The following is a 16,082-nucleotide window of genomic DNA, read 5'->3' as shown; positions in this document are numbered from 1 at the left end:
TGAATGGCCAATCCCAATTGTTGCGCGGCTAGTTCACTGATAAAATTATGTGTGCTGCCCGAATCAACTAAAGCAAGTAGCATGAGATGATATAACCTGGCCTTTACCTACATGGTATTAGAAGTACGTAGGCCATGCATGGCATGGAGGGAGAGCTCTGGTTCTTGCTGTACCTCTTCAACAATTTCATTTTCAATAAGCTCTTCTGAATCTTCTTCCAACAGTTCAATACTGAATAAGCGTTTACAAGTTTGGCATGGCTGGAATTGTTCGTCACAATTAAAACATAGGCCATTTGCCTTTCGAGCGTCCATTTCCTGTTTAGTCAAAAATTTACGTGGCATAGTCTGTGGAGGCACATTGGTAGCCTGATCTGCTCGGTTAGGGGTAGAGGACCCAAAACGTGGCCCAACTGTAGTACCCTGTATTCTGTTGTTCCAAAATGGTTTTCGCTGTAAAGACTCTTTTAGAACTCTCTGTTTGTGTTCCATAGCTCTGGCATAATTCATTGTTGAGTCCAAATCTGTCAGACCAAGTAATTCCACTTCCAATCTAATTGCCTCTGTCAATCCAGCATTAAAAATCTGAACATGTAGGTGAGGAGGAACAAATTCACTAGCTCGGGCCAACCTTTCTTGGAACGTTTTTTGGTAAACTTGTAAGGTGCTGGTCTGTTTATAGTTGATCAATTCCCCCACTGGGTTGCTGCTAGCTGGAGGTCCGAACCTCAACTGGAAAGCACTAATTGCCTCTGTCAATCCAGCATTAAAAATCTGAACATGTAGGTGAGGAGGAACAAATTCACTAGCTCGGGCCAACCTTTCTTGGAACGTTTTTTGGTAAACTTGTAAGGTGCTGGTCTGTTTATAGTTGATCAATTCCCCCATTGGGTTGCTGCTAGCTGGAGGTCCGAACCTCAACTGGAAAGCATGTTTAAAGTGCAGCCAATCCTGAATGGAATGGACATTTCGGTAGTGATGGAACCACATGAGTGCTTCATCGAGCATGTGGTAGGCGGCCAAAGTAACCTTGTCCATTTCCACCGTTTGTTGATGATAGAAGAATTGTTCACATTTCGTGAACCACAGTAAAGGATCTTTAGAGCCATCATATGTAGGAAAGTTAAGTTTAAAGTACTTAGGAACCGTTGATGGTCCTTGTGCGTGAGTGGCCATTGAACCCATTGGTTGGCGCAGGGGTGGATTTGGTGGTGGCGTGAATTGTTGGTGGGGAACTAGTTGTGGTTGAAAATTGGTTGCTGGTGGTGGCGTTGGCGCTTGAAGTGCAGCAAGTTGTCAAAGGATTGTTTGTAGTGATGATTCCAGTGTTTGTAAGGTATTATTGATGTGAGAAATTTCAGTACCTTGAATAGTGGATCGTTGTTGAAGTTCTGAAAGTACTTGACGTATGTCCTCTGGAGAAGAGGAATCACCGAGGGTGAACCTGGCTCTGATACCACGTTGTTAGGATCCTCACGAGCCATGGATCTTGTCACCCTCCTCTCTTCTCTTCCTTCCATTACCTTGCTTGACGTTGAGATGGAATGAGGGGTTGATGGGAATTGAATTTCGGAAAGGAGAATTGGGGGAAAAACGGAAGAGAGCTTGAAGGAGCTCTTGACCTGTTTATCTAAATTACTCTAGCTAAAGTGGACTCAATTCATAATTCTCATTACCCTAGCCGTCCCCTTAAATAGGGTTGAGGACGTCAAAAACCCTAAAGACCTCTTGGGTCAATGGTTCAAACCAATAAATGCTAAACCAACCCAAACCAAGAAACAATTACATGAAAATTGAAAAACACATTCATTAATTCCTATGCATGTTGGTAACTCGTGATGCTGTAGAGTCCATAACATTGAGTCATTTAGTTATTAAGTTAATTTTTTTTCTTTCAATGTGATTTTCCTTTATTTTATTTCAATTTTTGAGTTAGTATGACATAGGGGCATTATTGCAATTATTCCTTTTGAACTCTGGTTGGCGCCAACCCTACTTAAGGAGGAAAGTGAAATAGGATAGGAAGTTTGAATTTAGGTTAAATAGGGTTTTGAGTTCTCCTAAACGAGCTCAGGGGTGTCCGTTCTCCTCAACGAACCTAAGGTTTTAAAGCTTCCCTTCGACTTGATTGTCTTCTCTTCCTTCTTCACCTCTACGAATCGCAATGTGTGGATCTGGGACCGTAACATTATAACGTTACAAGAGATTAATCTTCACAAATTCGCATATAAAGGTCATCTTATCTTGGTGTAAATTAGAAATCAAGACCTCAACTTATAGAAGGACAATATGTAAATAATGACCAGAATTGACTTATCTCTTCATGGCTGGACTCCTTTCATGAATAAATTCTTGGACAGATCTTCATAAATATTTGCTTGTATTTTGGAGAGAGGAGGAGAGAACTTCAATGCTCTACCTCTTAGCCAAAGCCTTTATTTATAGCTTTTACAATGCCCTTAGGGCTACAGCTTTATAAAAGAAGAGACAAAAGGACAACACCTTCATGCCATCCTTATGAGAAGCATCCTATATTACCCATATGCCATCACTTAGACATGTGGGCTTCCTTGCCTTGGACTTGTGGGCTTGAACCCATCTTATAACAAGGTTGGAGTTCGAACTTAGTTAAAATTATCGGGCTCGAGCTCGATTACAATTTTAAGCTTGAGGTTGGGCTTAGCTCAAGCTCGAGTTCGAAATATTTAAATCAAACTCAACTTGAACATAGGCTGGTTCGAGCTCGACTCGATTCAATGCCACCCTAACTACCATTTTATACTGGAAGATCCTATACCCCATTTGCAGCAAGCTAGGCATTTATGATGTTCTTTGACCCCTAGCTTGAGGGGGAGTATTGGAAGATGGGCCCAAGCCCACACAACCTGGGAAGGCCTCGCATCCAAGTGTGTGGAATATGGGCTCAAGCCCATAGACCAAGGAAAAGGCCCATATGCCCACATAGTGGTGGCATGATCATAAATAAAGAGTCATCTCATAAAGATAGAAATGATGTAATTATTTTATGATTTATGTCTCTTATTCACTTAGAAGGGTATTCTTGTAATAATAGTATATTTGATATTTATAAACACAACTTAAGGGGGAGGGTTTGAAAAAGTCCATTTCTCCTCTTCTCTCCACAACTCTTCTTCTTCTTCTCACCCTTTAATCCTCTTCTACTATGAATATACATCATGAAATCCTATGTTTCAACGTTGGGCATAATCTCATTTCCTGGAGTTCAAAGATGCAACATAATGTTGCTTTTCTTTTATTGAGGCTGAGTATCGATCAGTTGTTGCTACTACTACTAAACATTGGTGGGTATGCTCTTTGCTTACTGAACTTGGTGTGACTTTGCAGTCTTCTCCTGTTATTTATTGTGATAATATTGGTGCCACTCGGTTAATCTCCAATCCCATTCTTCCTTCTAGAATGAAACATGTAGTAGTCGATTACCAATTCATTCGTGATCAGGTCAATCTAGTCTACTTCATGTGGTTCATGTTTCTTGTGTTGACCAACTTCTTGATCTCCTTACCAAACCATTGCCTCGTTCTCAATTTCATTTGCTAATAGACAATATTGGCCTCTCTAACCTTGGCCTATCTTGAGGGGCATAAAGAGCAGATAAGCTACACCAATATTTTGACTTTGTAAAATTTGTATCTAAATTGGTTGAGTCCTCCATAAGAATAGGGTTCCTCTTAATCACCTCTCTATTTAGGTGATTCTCGTTGTAAATCTGTATATATGTGTGTGTGTGTGTGTGTGTGTGTGTGTGTGTGTGTGTGTGTGTGTGTGTGACTCTAATTCAATTAAAAATCATGGTTAAGTTCAATCAACAACAGTCTCTTATATGTGACAGAACAATTCTTCCAAACCACATAAATTCTATGTGTCATCTTCTTCATTCAATTTTTGTGTTTTGATTTATTATTTACAAACTGGCTGCATAGACAACTTTGAACCAACATGTTGACCTGTCTCCGAGTGAATTTCAATGTCTTGACCATGTACGATGTCGAACAGAGTATAAATTACTATCATTAAGCAATAATAATTAGAAGATTACATCGGTGTCCTCATGCAACTGTACAAGTTGTTAATTGGGTGCCTTGAATCCGATTACCCGACCCGACCCGGTTCGGATCCACGTCGGAACCCGATTAAGAAGTTAAATCGGGAGCTCTGATTTGGATTTTTTTGAGAAGAGGTCGAGACAATGAGGGTTTTGGGGATTCTTTGCGCAGAGAAAGAGGGGTTCATCGAGGGAGAAATCGGACCTCGATTTTGTATGTTTGAAGCCACAAAGTTTCACCCCTTTCCGATTTTAGTAGATTCTCGTTTCATCCCGTAGAGTCGGCTGTCACCAAACCACATAAGATCATTCCCTTTGTGTTGTTTGAGTTGATTTACTGATTTTGCATCTATTTCATATTTCTCTCTTTGATTATATACTTTGTGGTTAGTTATTCTCGGTTTATTGTGCTCAGATTTGTGTCTTCATTATAACACAAGTAAATGGATTAATAGGTTAATCTTGCTCTGCTTCATATTCTATTTTAAAGGACTTTTATGATGGCAGATTTTTTACATGTCCTTCCCCCTTATAAACTATCCTTTGTCCAGTTAAAAATCCTCTGTACCACTTTGCTGATAACTTGGGAGTCCTCTCCAATGTTTCATAATCCACATAAACAAGCCCGAATCTTTTTGTATGCCCCATGCTCCATTCGAAATTGTCGACGAATGACCACACAAAGTAACCCCTTACGTCTGCTCCACTCCTGCACCAAAAAAATCTTTAATTAGACACCTTCATCGAATATATATATTTCTTCCGAAGATAAAAAAAGAAGAGAGGTAGCATATGTGGGACTAATGGAGCTGCTACTGTGTGAAGATATATGCAGGAAAGTACCTCATTGCTCTGCTAACAAAAGGTAAGTAGTTCTCCAGGAAGCGGACTCTCTCCATGTCATTCACCAACTCGTCCTTAGTACCAACATCATTCTGGGAATATCCTGCAGCAGAACGTTTACTTGTAATGACTCTCATTTGTTCTGAAATGAAGTTAATCACTCCTTCGTTCCTCGCACTTATGCAGAACAAACATGTAGCTTACCGTTCTCTGTTATGTACATTGGGATGTTGTTGTATCTGTCTTTGACGTACATAATGATCTTCTCAATACCATAAGGAACAACGTAGAAACTGGGCATTGCAGTCTGCAAGAGAACACAGTCCAGATAAATCAAGATCAGCTCCTTCTCAATGAAGTTTTGAGCTCTCCCTTTCAATGTAGGAGCGGAGATCTAAAGGATGGCTGTAACAAGTTGAATTAATGAGAAAAGAGAAGATCAATGTACCCGAGGTCCAATAAGGAGCCCATCTCGAATTCCTGAACCAGTTGCAAGCATGTTCCCGTGGAAGAAATCTACTTTGCATGGGGAGGAGATGCAGTCTTTTGCATAGAGAGTTGAGTAGTGATTGATCCCAATGAAGTCTAACTTAGTTTTCAGTAATTTTTTCTCTTCCAATGAAAAGTTTGGCAATCTTGTACCCAAAATTTCACGCATTTCAACTGGGTAGTCACCCTGAATAATGGGATCCAAAAACCTGCAATCACAGTTTAACTTTAGCCATCCTTTTCCCTCAAGGAATTTCTCGGAATCAAATTAGCTTTGCATCAATGTAGACATAAGTGAACACTTACCAACCAACATCAGAAGCAAGAAGCCGTTGAACTGCTGAAAAATCCTCCGAGATGTTCCTGAGAGGTTCATACCAGTTTGGAGATATGACGATCCCGATCGTCCCCTCGTGTGCCATCTATACAGTTTAAAAGTTTTTGTGAGATTATACTAGTTCTGATTTCAAAGAAACTCCATCTTTTGGTGAGGAACTTCCCCTTTCTTGAATCGAAAACAACCTTTATCCAAAAGATTCATGTTTACCTGAAACCTTTTTCTGTAGATGTTAGTTGCAGCGGCATGGGATAATATCAGGTTGTGGCCTGCAATGTATGGCTCTGTTTCAGAGTCACCAGCTTCGCAGTGACCATAGGGTGGGGAACAGCGGCAAGGTACCCATCTCCCATTAAAGTAACTAAATTTTAGGAAAGTATCGGGCTCGTTGAAAGTAGTCCAGTACTTCACTCGATCACCAAAAGCAGTGAAGCAAACTTCTGCGAAATATGCAAAGTCCTCTCTGCAATTGTCAACCCAGAAGAAAGTAAGAAACATAGAACTTTGCTCCAGAGATAGAAAGAAAAGGTAAACGGGATCTCCTGTCGAGGAATTTCCTGGACCAAAACCATCACTCAGTTCAAGCTGAAGACAGTGGGACCTGATGCCAATCACATAGAACTAGGTGATTGGTGTGAGATGATTAAATGAATCACACTTTTTGCATCGATTAAGGGAGGTATTTATATAATTTAGAATAAAAAAGATAAGTTTTACATGAAAAAATAATTACGACATAGGATAAATACAATGAAATTTTATCCGAAAACTGAATGGATTATACTAATCGCTTATCATGCCCGCCTCAAGACAGGCCATGGTTAAAGAGGTCAATCTTGTCTCATAACAAATGAACCTGTGAACTTGGTACTAGCTTTGTAAAGAGATTTATTTCGAGGGTTCTTGGGACAGGAAGAAACATGGCATTGGTAGTGGTTGGGGCGGACGGAATTAGAGAAACCACATCGTCCAGCGAGGAGATGTGTTACGAGGGTTCTTGGAAGCAAAAGGATGGGAAAAAACGCAACATTGGTAGTGGCTGGGGCAAATAGAATCAAAGAGAGCACATCATCCAGCGAAGAGATATATTTCAAGGGTTCTTGGAAGAAAAAGGATGGGAGGAGATGCGACACTGGTAGCCATTGGGGTGGATAGAATCGGAGAGAGCACATCGTCCGATGAAGAGATGTGTTTTGAGGGTTCTTGGAAGCAAAAGAACAAGAAGAGAGTCGACACTGGTAGCGGTTGGGGCAGACGGAATTGGAGAGTATATCGTCCGGCGAAGAGATATGTTTTGAGGGTTCTTTGAAGCAACAAGACGGGAAGAGAAGCAATACTAGTAGCAGCAGGGGCGGACGGAATCAGAAAGAGTGAAGAAGAGATGTGGTTTGAGGATTCTTGGAAGAAAAAGCACGGGAAGAGACGAAGCATTGGAAGCGGCTAGGGTGAACGGAATTGGAGAGAGTGCATCGTCCAAGGAAGATATGAGTTTTGAGGGGGTTTTATGGCCAATGTTTGGAGCCATCAATGTACCCAAAGAGATCATACCAGATAAAGGTGAATTTCAGCCCAAAAAGAAAGGTTTGAATACGGGGAGAGATTGTGAGTTTTGTTTTTCGTTGCACGTGCAAAATTCGGACGTGTGAGTTCGTACGAGCTCAAAAACAGGCATCATACTACGCAAAGGGGGATTAATCTCTTCCCCTGGACTTAGCTCTCCCGATGGAAAATGGTTGGGAAGCTGGTTTCGCTCTAGGAAAACAGAAATCAGATCTGCACCAGTGGTCAGCATGACGGCGGTAAACGGAGGTTCCTACTAGTGGAGGCATCAAGTGGAGTGATTTCGGCGGGAAATTGACGATGAGAGAACTGAGTGAAGGGCGGACGGGGCAAAGGCTGTGGTTGACGGGAGCGATGACGGTGACGGCAATCTTGGCGGCATTGATGGCAATCTTGATGGCAATGGGGGAAGGAAAGAACAAAAGAATGAGGAAGAAGGGGAGGCGAAGGTGGCAGCACATCGAAGGCTGGAAGACTTCGACTCAGATTGTGCTAGCGACTGGCAAAGCAGTGAGGGATGCGTCGTCGACGGGAAACCTGGCAAAGCGTTTTAGAGCTAGTGGGAGGGAGATGTCGAGAAGGGGGAGGGCAGGCATTTTTTTTCTTCATATCGGCGAAGAGAGAGAGGTAATGACGAAGGGGGAGGGGTGCAAGGGACTTTTTGCAGAGACAACTGTGTCATGGATTGTGAAATTAAATTGATGGAGATCATGTTGGTGGCGAAAGGAGTGGAAAATGGGAAGACAAGCGAGTACGGCTGATGGTGGATGTCAGCACTGTGAGGGTCTGTGCAAACAGCTAAGAGAGAGAGGTAGGCGGCAGGCTTATGGCTGTCAACAAATAATGGAAAGGAGGTTAGTGACGGAAGGGTAACAGAAGAAGTAAATCCTGGAATTACAGGTGGAGAGACAGAGGAAACAAAAACATATTTACAGATCTGCTCTGATACCATGGAGATAGAATTACAGGTTGAGAAGCAGAGGAAACAAAAAATATTTCAGAGGATAGTATATGAATTGAATATATACAGAAGTTCGATCTGATACCATGTGATGTTAAATTGAATCATATATTTGTATCAATGGTGGTATTTATATAATTTAAAATAAAAAAGGAGCTTAGTCCAACTTCCAAATTCGCTTCGGCATCTTCGCGAATTCTATCGAGTGGGTTAGGAAGTGATTCGGCCAGAGTAAAAAAAAAAAAAACGAAGGCGGTCAAATTGTCTGACCAGTCCACCAAAGTTTGACCAATCTTAATGTGGTTCAAGTTACTTTGTCTCTAGTATGAAGAACTTAATTAAAAACACTGAAGAAGAAATACTTGCATTATTTCAGAACTCAGCCACGAAGCATATCTCTCCTCGAGCTCTTGCGGAGTTTCGAAGTGATGTAATGTAACGAACGGCTGTATGCCTGTTGCAATTGAAAGATAACGAGAACCAGCAAAGACATGATATAGGATTTCATCTTTTTCACCAGTTTCACCTGTTTTCTGAAACAAACACGGAAGTCCATACCTTTGCGCAGAAGGGCGTCTATGAGATTGTTGTAAAATGCGATCCCCTCGGGATTAATACCTCCAAATCGTCCTTCTGCAACAGATGGGAACTGTGTTACCAGACCTTAAACTTACAATAAAGGAGATTGAGAAAAGAGCAATAAAGATCAAAGCTCACTGGGTAGAATTCTTGACCAGGATAGTGAAAATCGGTACGAATTTACTCCAAGAGAATGCATTAGCTCAATGTCTTCCTGTTCATATCACCACTTATATATTTTATATACAGGATCAAAAGGTAAAAAGAAAATCGGCACAACTTTTGCGCTTCTTCTTTTCTAGCAAATTCCGCTGCTGGATCATCCGTAAGAGACTAGCTTAGAAGAAGAACAAATCTCCTTTTACCGCTGATATGGGTTCAGGTCATATGGGTTTATATGCAACAGATTTCTTCCCTAAGCAAACAAGAACGTACCAGAAAGAGACTGTAGTGGTCATCAGCTACGTCTGCATTACTCCCATCTGATATTTTTCCTGTAGAATTGGAGTGGAAAAAGCTTTAAGAAATTTTACAGCAGAAGCAACGAAGCTTCTTTATGATGATGGCAGAGATCTTAATTACCTGGGATATGAGTGAACACATCCCAGTTGCTGAGACCTTTGCTACCTTTCAAGGAGCCTTCAATCTGCCAAATAGGCAGTAGTAGATTAAATCAGCCACTCTCAAAATGTTGTCCCAGAAACTACAGAGCTGGGTACAGAGTTCTTCAAATGGCGGACATAGGGATTAGAATTATGGAGAGTAGTTTGTATGGTCCAGAAGAGGAGGAAGTCTTAATTATCACCTGGAAAGAAGAAGTTGAAGTTCCGAAAAGAAAATCCTCCGGAAATTGGCTTCGTTCAACGAGAGAGAAACCCAAGGAGAAGAAACAGAAGAGAAGAGAAAATGCTGTCTTCATCGGGGACGATGTTGGAAGAGAAAAACTGCTGAACTCTTCTGCCTGTGTGGTAACCAAATGTCTTTCGCTGTGCAAAAAAATGGCGAATGTTTGAAACTAAATAGAGGAAAATATCGGACAAAGAATTTAAAGCGGCCACCAACTCGGAAAGTGTCTTGTTCGCTCTCTTTTTATCTTGACGAATTCTTCTGTACGAATCGAGAGAATTGAAAGTGTAGATTGCAGAGGGAGGGTGCGTTATCACATCACGGCAACATCCACTTCCGAGTAATAAAATTTGAAGCTGCATTTCTTGGAAGCTGTCGTTATTCGTTAGGCAATTATCGGTCGGATGAGTGGACGAGTAAGAAAGCCAACCTCCACATTTTCAATTGGGATCTCTTTTTTCTCCCTGTCTTTTGCGTACTTTTTGAGGAGGCGTCTGATTCTCCCCCATAGGATGTCAACTGAGAGCCGGAAGACGATTCGTACGTTTTATCAAGATGAGATAACTGAGATAGTGATTGATGTAATAATTTACAGAGGTTGATCAAACGTCTGAAATAACCGTTTTATCCTAAGACGACTTGTGAGGGTGGTTGATCGATCATATTTGAATAGGATCTAATCCTTTCCCATATTTCGCACAAAATAACTTTGACTTTCTCTTTTTTTATATTAAATTTGAACAATTTTTAAGAAATTCTCTTCGCCCTGACTTTTGCTCTTTTGTATATTAATTTTTTCTCTTATGAGAGAGAGAACAAAATCAAAGGAATCATTCTCTCTGGGTAGAAATTGAAAGTGAAGATGAGAAGTTGATATAGACTGAAAGTGAAAATACAAAATTTTTGGAAAACAAGCCCCTGATTGGTTGCGACCCTGCCTTAATTTAAATAAAGAACAAGTAAGAAAAGAAGAAAGTGAACTAGTGCAGGGTACTTCCATCAGCGAAGAAAGTGAACTAGTGCAGGGTACTTCCATCAGCATTTGCTTGGCAGATCATGAAAAATGGCCCAAAGTTGACTCGTGAAAAACAAAGAATCTACTGTTCCTGAAAAATGAATCTGAGTAGGTGAAAATGAAAAAGAAGAGTGGCGACATGAGGACCCAAATAATGAATGGACTTTTTCCATGTGGGCAATTGTCCTTCAATGAGTCCATTATCAATGGACCCACAATGGGGATGAATGATGTAGCAAAAACCAAGAGAGAAGAGAGAGAGAAAAATCTCATAATCAACATGTGATGTCCAGCATTCCCCCATTTGAGTGAAATTATGCAGCAATGGATCTTTTTCTCTCTCATCTCATTGTCCAATTTTTAGATTTTTGTTCTAGTGATTTCATCCAATACTATCGTCTATGTGTCTTCTCGGCAAATTATCCCTCACATTTCAATTTGCTTTAAATAAAACCACAAATTCAGGTATTAATACAAATACAAAACTTACTTTATAAACTGATATTTGCTCTAGCCATATTGGCAATGATATCCTTTTTTTTTTTCCAATACCAACAAACCTTGTCTTTTGGACTCTATTTGGACTTCATAAAGTGGAGAGAAAAGAAAAAAAAAAGGAAAAGAAGATAAAGAAAAAAGAAAAAAAAATGAAAGAAGGCTTTTTTTCTTCTCATATTTGAATATTTATGGAAAATGACAGGGAAAACCGAAGAGACACGTAATTTCTCCGGTTTGGGAAAAATAGAAAACAAATAATATTTTTTAATATTTAATTTTTAAAAAAAAATCATAACTAAGAGCACACACATTTGTTCTAGGCTTAAAAAATGTACAAACAGAAGAACTAAAATACCTATAAACATTAATATAATATTAGTAAGTGTTAGATAGATCTTCATGAATTTAAACCATCCTCTACGATAAACTTTGAACACTCCTCCCATTTTGAGTTTATCTCTAGAGTAAATTAAAATAGAAATAAGATAAATTATACAAAAAAATTTAGACATATCTTTTTTATTTGTTAGCTTACAAAGAATTACACAAATCTACAAACCAATTTTTCAATTGTCTTGCTAAACTTTGTGCTTTCACTGTCATTGAAGACCTAAAATTTGTAAAAAAATGGTTTAACATGACTTTGGCAAACCATACTACTACATCCCACAACCATGTTATTTCAGTAAGCACATTTATACCTTAAATTACTATCATTTTGGGGCAAGAGATTTTTGTTGACCTTCATCCAGATTTTGATGATAACAACACTTAACCAAAGTGAGCTAATATTTGCAATTCAAGTATTTCATATACATTCCATTTACAAGACAAAAAATCAAGGTCTATGAAAAATTGGCAAATTCAATACAAAACCTCGTGCAAAAAATAATCTATTAAGTCATCTAGAAGAAGTACATACAAGAAATTTGAAGACTTGAACATCTAGATTCAATTTACATAAAAAAAATCTCTAGAACTCTAGGCATGTAAGAGGACAATCAACCAAATTTAGATTCTAAGGTACTTCAGAGAATTGTAGCTTTAGGGCATGAAATCTTTCAAAACCATGTTTTTTCGATGCATACAATTGCTTTATTTTTAAATCCTATAGTTAAGTCTATATCATGCTTAAATTTCAAATTGGTACACAGGCATAAAGCATGATAGATCTCCTTATATAGGCTTGATCAATCATCTAGAATGTGGTCTAGCATAATTATAAAGCATGACTGATTATCGGAATAGGCATAATATATCATACAGAATGCTCCAAGGAAGAGTTTATAAAGCATTTTTGAAAGACATTGACAAGCTTAGGTGTCATTATTGTAAATATCTTTCTTCTTCACTCTCTCTAAAATGAAGGGTTATGTAATTTTGACATCTATAAATAAAGCCTAAGGGGGAGGGTTTGGATATCATCCACAACCCTAATTCTCCCCTCATTCTCTCTCAATGTGATCTCTTTCTCCTCTTCTCCTCTTGGTCATCCTCTTCCTCTTTTCTCTTTTTCTCCTCTTTTCTTCTTCTTTCCTCGTTCTCTCTCAACTTGATCACTTTCTCAGCTTCTCCTCTTGGTCGTCCTCTTCCTCTTTTCTATCTTTCTCCTCTTTTCTTCTTTTTCCTCCTCTTCTTTACCAGAAAGTGCAACATGTAGAGTCCTAAAAATCAACATGGTATCAGAGCTGTGATTTTTAGGACTCCATTGTTAGACACGTTAAGAAATGGACCCATTGTTGAGGGACTGGTTTTCCTAGATGTAGGTTGTAACAGCCCAACAGTTACAACCTCTCCTCTTTTTATGGGAAAAGAGGAGTTTAAGATTACGAGATCTGGTCTAGCAGAGGGCTTGTGTGTTTCCATCAACGAACTCTGAATAGATGAGTCAAATCTTCTTCTGGAAATTGATCACCATGACAAGAGGTAAGTCTTTCGGTTTACAGTTTTATCAATTCCATTATGTTTAGAAATTTATTTGAAGTTATCATTTGGTAACAAAGCAGTACCTCTAATTTGGCACAATGATGCTCGTCGGAGGCTCACACGCGTCTGCGTGCATCGGTGCTACGAAACAGACCGTCGTTGTAAGTGTCGACTTTAGGAAGGCTCTCAAAAGAGCAAAATCAGGTTGGGAGCGCCAGTTTGTGCATTCTCCGGCAATCTAGACCGTGTCGTCTACATGCCAAAGCATTGATTGAGCTTTACGGTGCGTGTCGGCCAGCGGTTCACGACCCAACACCATGCGTCGAAGAAGAATGTGTGATGGCATCACCAGACATCTGGTTCTTGCACCGGAGTTTTGCATTCATCGAAGGAAGCCGGACCGGCATTTGCATGCGTCAGCCGGTAGTGGGTACACGCCGGGTGGCATGGGATGCGCCGACGACATCAAGGCTATGACGAAGGCCGGCGATGAGCACATGAGGGACGAATCCCTTTGGCTGTCGTGTTCTATATAGCCCTGTGGTGAATAGATCGGCACTAGCCGGTGCGGGGTGCGCTAGCAATGCCACATCAAGATGTGACAGGGGCCGATGTTGGCCGCCATCGAACGCCCCCTCTATGTGTGGCTGGAGGTTGAAGACGACCTCCAGCACACAAAAACAAAGAAAAAAATTGAAAGCATATGGTTATTAGATTTAATTTCAGAGTCGGATCGGACGGGTTGAGTCGGCCCAACTCACTCAATCGAGTTGCCAATGAGCTGGCCAAGCCGACTCAGTTCACAAAATATATTTGGCTGAGCGGGGATTTTGAAACCACGCACCTATTTTTCAAGGTAGTGTCATTGACCTTTAAGCCATCTCAACTTTATGTGTTATTGTTGGATACATTTTGATACATAGTTAAATTGTCGAAAATCAGTATATTTATTTTTTATGTAATTTCTCTTTTAATTCATATGAATTAAATAATTATGCATACATATATAGTTTAATATTGTCCAAATTTTGTCAATTTTTCAATTGTGGAAATTTTATATAGGTTTTATGCATACTTAATTTTTATGCTTATTTAAGGTTAAGCTAAATATAAGGAATTAATAATTAACATTAATTTTAGTCAATTATTTGTTATGTCATTTTTTTGTATTCATTTGAATAATTGGGTAATTGCCATAGCATTCTTAATTATGGAAATGTCTAGTGACATTAAGTTTAGTCACATAAAGTTAATGACATAAGAAATTATGATTAATTATGGAGATATAATAATTTAACCCTACAGGGTAAATGTTATATTTAAGTGATTAATCAAGATGGTAAAAATTATTTTAAAAAAAATCTAGTTGCCCACAGGCCTAGGATATTCCTTTACTAACAATGTTTTTTGCGTCCCATCATAAAGAGACATAAATCGCTTATGTGTAATAATGTAAGCCCACAGGAAATATTATAGTGACATGCTAATTTATTTGTTTGAATTTATTTACATGGGTAAATATTCAAAAAAAATGGCTTCATTCCATGTCTAGTAAGCTTGTTGTTTATTTTGCAGTTCTTCAAACTCTATTTGTCCCAAACTTTGATTCCTCTATTATTCCTTTGAAAGGAGGGAATTATATTGAGTGGAAGGAGAAAATTCTCATGTTATTAGGGTGCTTGGATCTTGACTTGGCACTTTAAGTGGATGAACCTCCAAATCCCATGGAATCCAGTACCCAAATTGAGAAAACATCATTTGATCTTTGGGAGTTATCCAATCGCCTAAGTTTGATGTTTATTAAGTCTCATATTGGGAAGAATATCCGTGGATCCATTCCTGATTTAGCCAAAGCAAAGGGATATCTTCAAGCTGTTCAGAATCAGTTTGAGACTTCCGACAAGGCATTAGAGAGCACCGTGATAACCCAAATGTGTTCCATGAAATTTACTGGCACCAAGGGTGTGCATGAGCACATCATGCAGATGCAGGATATGGCCGCGAGTCTGAAATCGAAGGGAGATTGAGATGTTCGAGTCATTTTTGGCCCACTTCATCCTTAACTCGCTTCTGTCTGAATATGCACTCTTTAAAATCTCTCATAACACACATAAGGAGAAATGGTCAATTAATGAACTTATGACCATGTGTGTATAAGACGATAAATTAGGAGAGGATCGAAAGTGCTCATTTGGCGACTCGAGGCAAGAAACCTTTTAAAAGAGGGAAGGGAAAAGCACCTCTCAATAAAGTGTATAAGGGCGATGTCAAATGCTTCTTCTGAAAGAAGAAAAGACATATAAAGAAGACCTATCCCAAATTCAAGCATTGGCTTGAAAAGAAAGGTAAACTCATATCCTTAGTGTTTTTTGAATCTAATGATGGAGTCCTTGAGGCTCTTAATTTTATTGATTTTAGTACATGTGTAGATTGCATTAAAGGAAAGAAAACCAACAAGTACAAGAAAGGTGCCAGGAGACTTCTGATGTTTTAGAAATAATACACACTGATATTTCAGGTCCTTATGATGCATGTTTCAATGGTCAGAAATATTTTATTACTTTTATTGATGATTATACATGATATATGTATCTCTATCTACTTTATGATAGAAGTGAAGCAATATGTGCTTTTAAGGCCTATAAAGAAAAACTAGAGAAAACATTAGGCAAACAAATCAAAATTTTGAGTTCAGAAAGAGGTGGTGAATATTATGGTAGGTACTCTAAAAGGGGACAATTGTCTAGTCTTTTTGCAAGGTTTCTTGAGGAACAAGGTGTTGTGCCACAATACACAATTCCTGGCTCACTGTTTCAAAATGGTGTGACTGAAAAAGGAAATCGAACATTAATAGACATGGTGAAGAGTATGATTAGTAACTCTGATCTCCCATTATCTTTGTGGAGTGAAGCTCTCAAAACAACAACCTATGTACTCAATAGGGT

The 16,082-nt window shown here is 39.2% G+C and overlaps 1 protein-coding gene across 1 annotated transcript; it reads right to left on the bottom strand.

The window, feature by feature from the left end:
* Positions 1-4,519: 4,519 nt before the first annotated feature.
* Positions 4,520-9,943, bottom strand: LOC137962046 (beta-glucosidase 18-like). Its single transcript, XM_068808761.1, has 12 exons — positions 9,658-9,943; positions 9,435-9,498; positions 9,288-9,346; positions 8,991-9,066; positions 8,832-8,906; positions 8,636-8,727; positions 5,963-6,211; positions 5,722-5,837; positions 5,375-5,624; positions 5,131-5,233; positions 4,927-5,029; positions 4,520-4,792 (listed from the first exon to the last, which is right to left on the bottom strand). Exons 1-12 carry the CDS (start codon positions 9,769-9,771, stop codon positions 4,579-4,581), a joined length of 1,515 nt encoding a protein of 504 aa, XP_068664862.1. The 5' UTR covers positions 9,772-9,943; the 3' UTR covers positions 4,520-4,578.
* Between the last annotated feature and the right edge of the window lie 6,139 nt (positions 9,944-16,082).

Source organism: Aristolochia californica, unplaced genomic scaffold, assembly GCF_029961685.1.
Source record: "Aristolochia californica isolate CCGP_79_NKW_82.1479 unplaced genomic scaffold, dmAriCali1.0.hap1 SCAF_4, whole genome shotgun sequence".
In the NCBI taxonomy this organism is placed as follows: Eukaryota; Viridiplantae; Streptophyta; class Magnoliopsida; order Piperales; family Aristolochiaceae; genus Aristolochia; species Aristolochia californica.
Note: the sequence above shows the minus strand (reverse complement) of the source record. Positions and strands in the feature narration are given on the sequence as shown.

Coding starts and splice junctions, on each gene's coding strand:
- LOC137962046 (XM_068808761.1), bottom strand. CDS start 9,771: ATGAAGACAGCATTTTCTCTTCTCTTCTGTTTCTTCTCCTTGGGTTTC. Junction 6,212..8,635: donor TGAGTTCTGAAATAATGCAA/GTATTTCTTCTT, acceptor AATTGCAGAGAG/GACTTTGCATATTTCGCAGA. Junction 4,793..4,926: donor TTTGTTAGCAGAGCAATGAG/GTACTTTCCTGC, acceptor TTTTTGGTGCAG/GAGTGGAGCAGACGTAAGGG.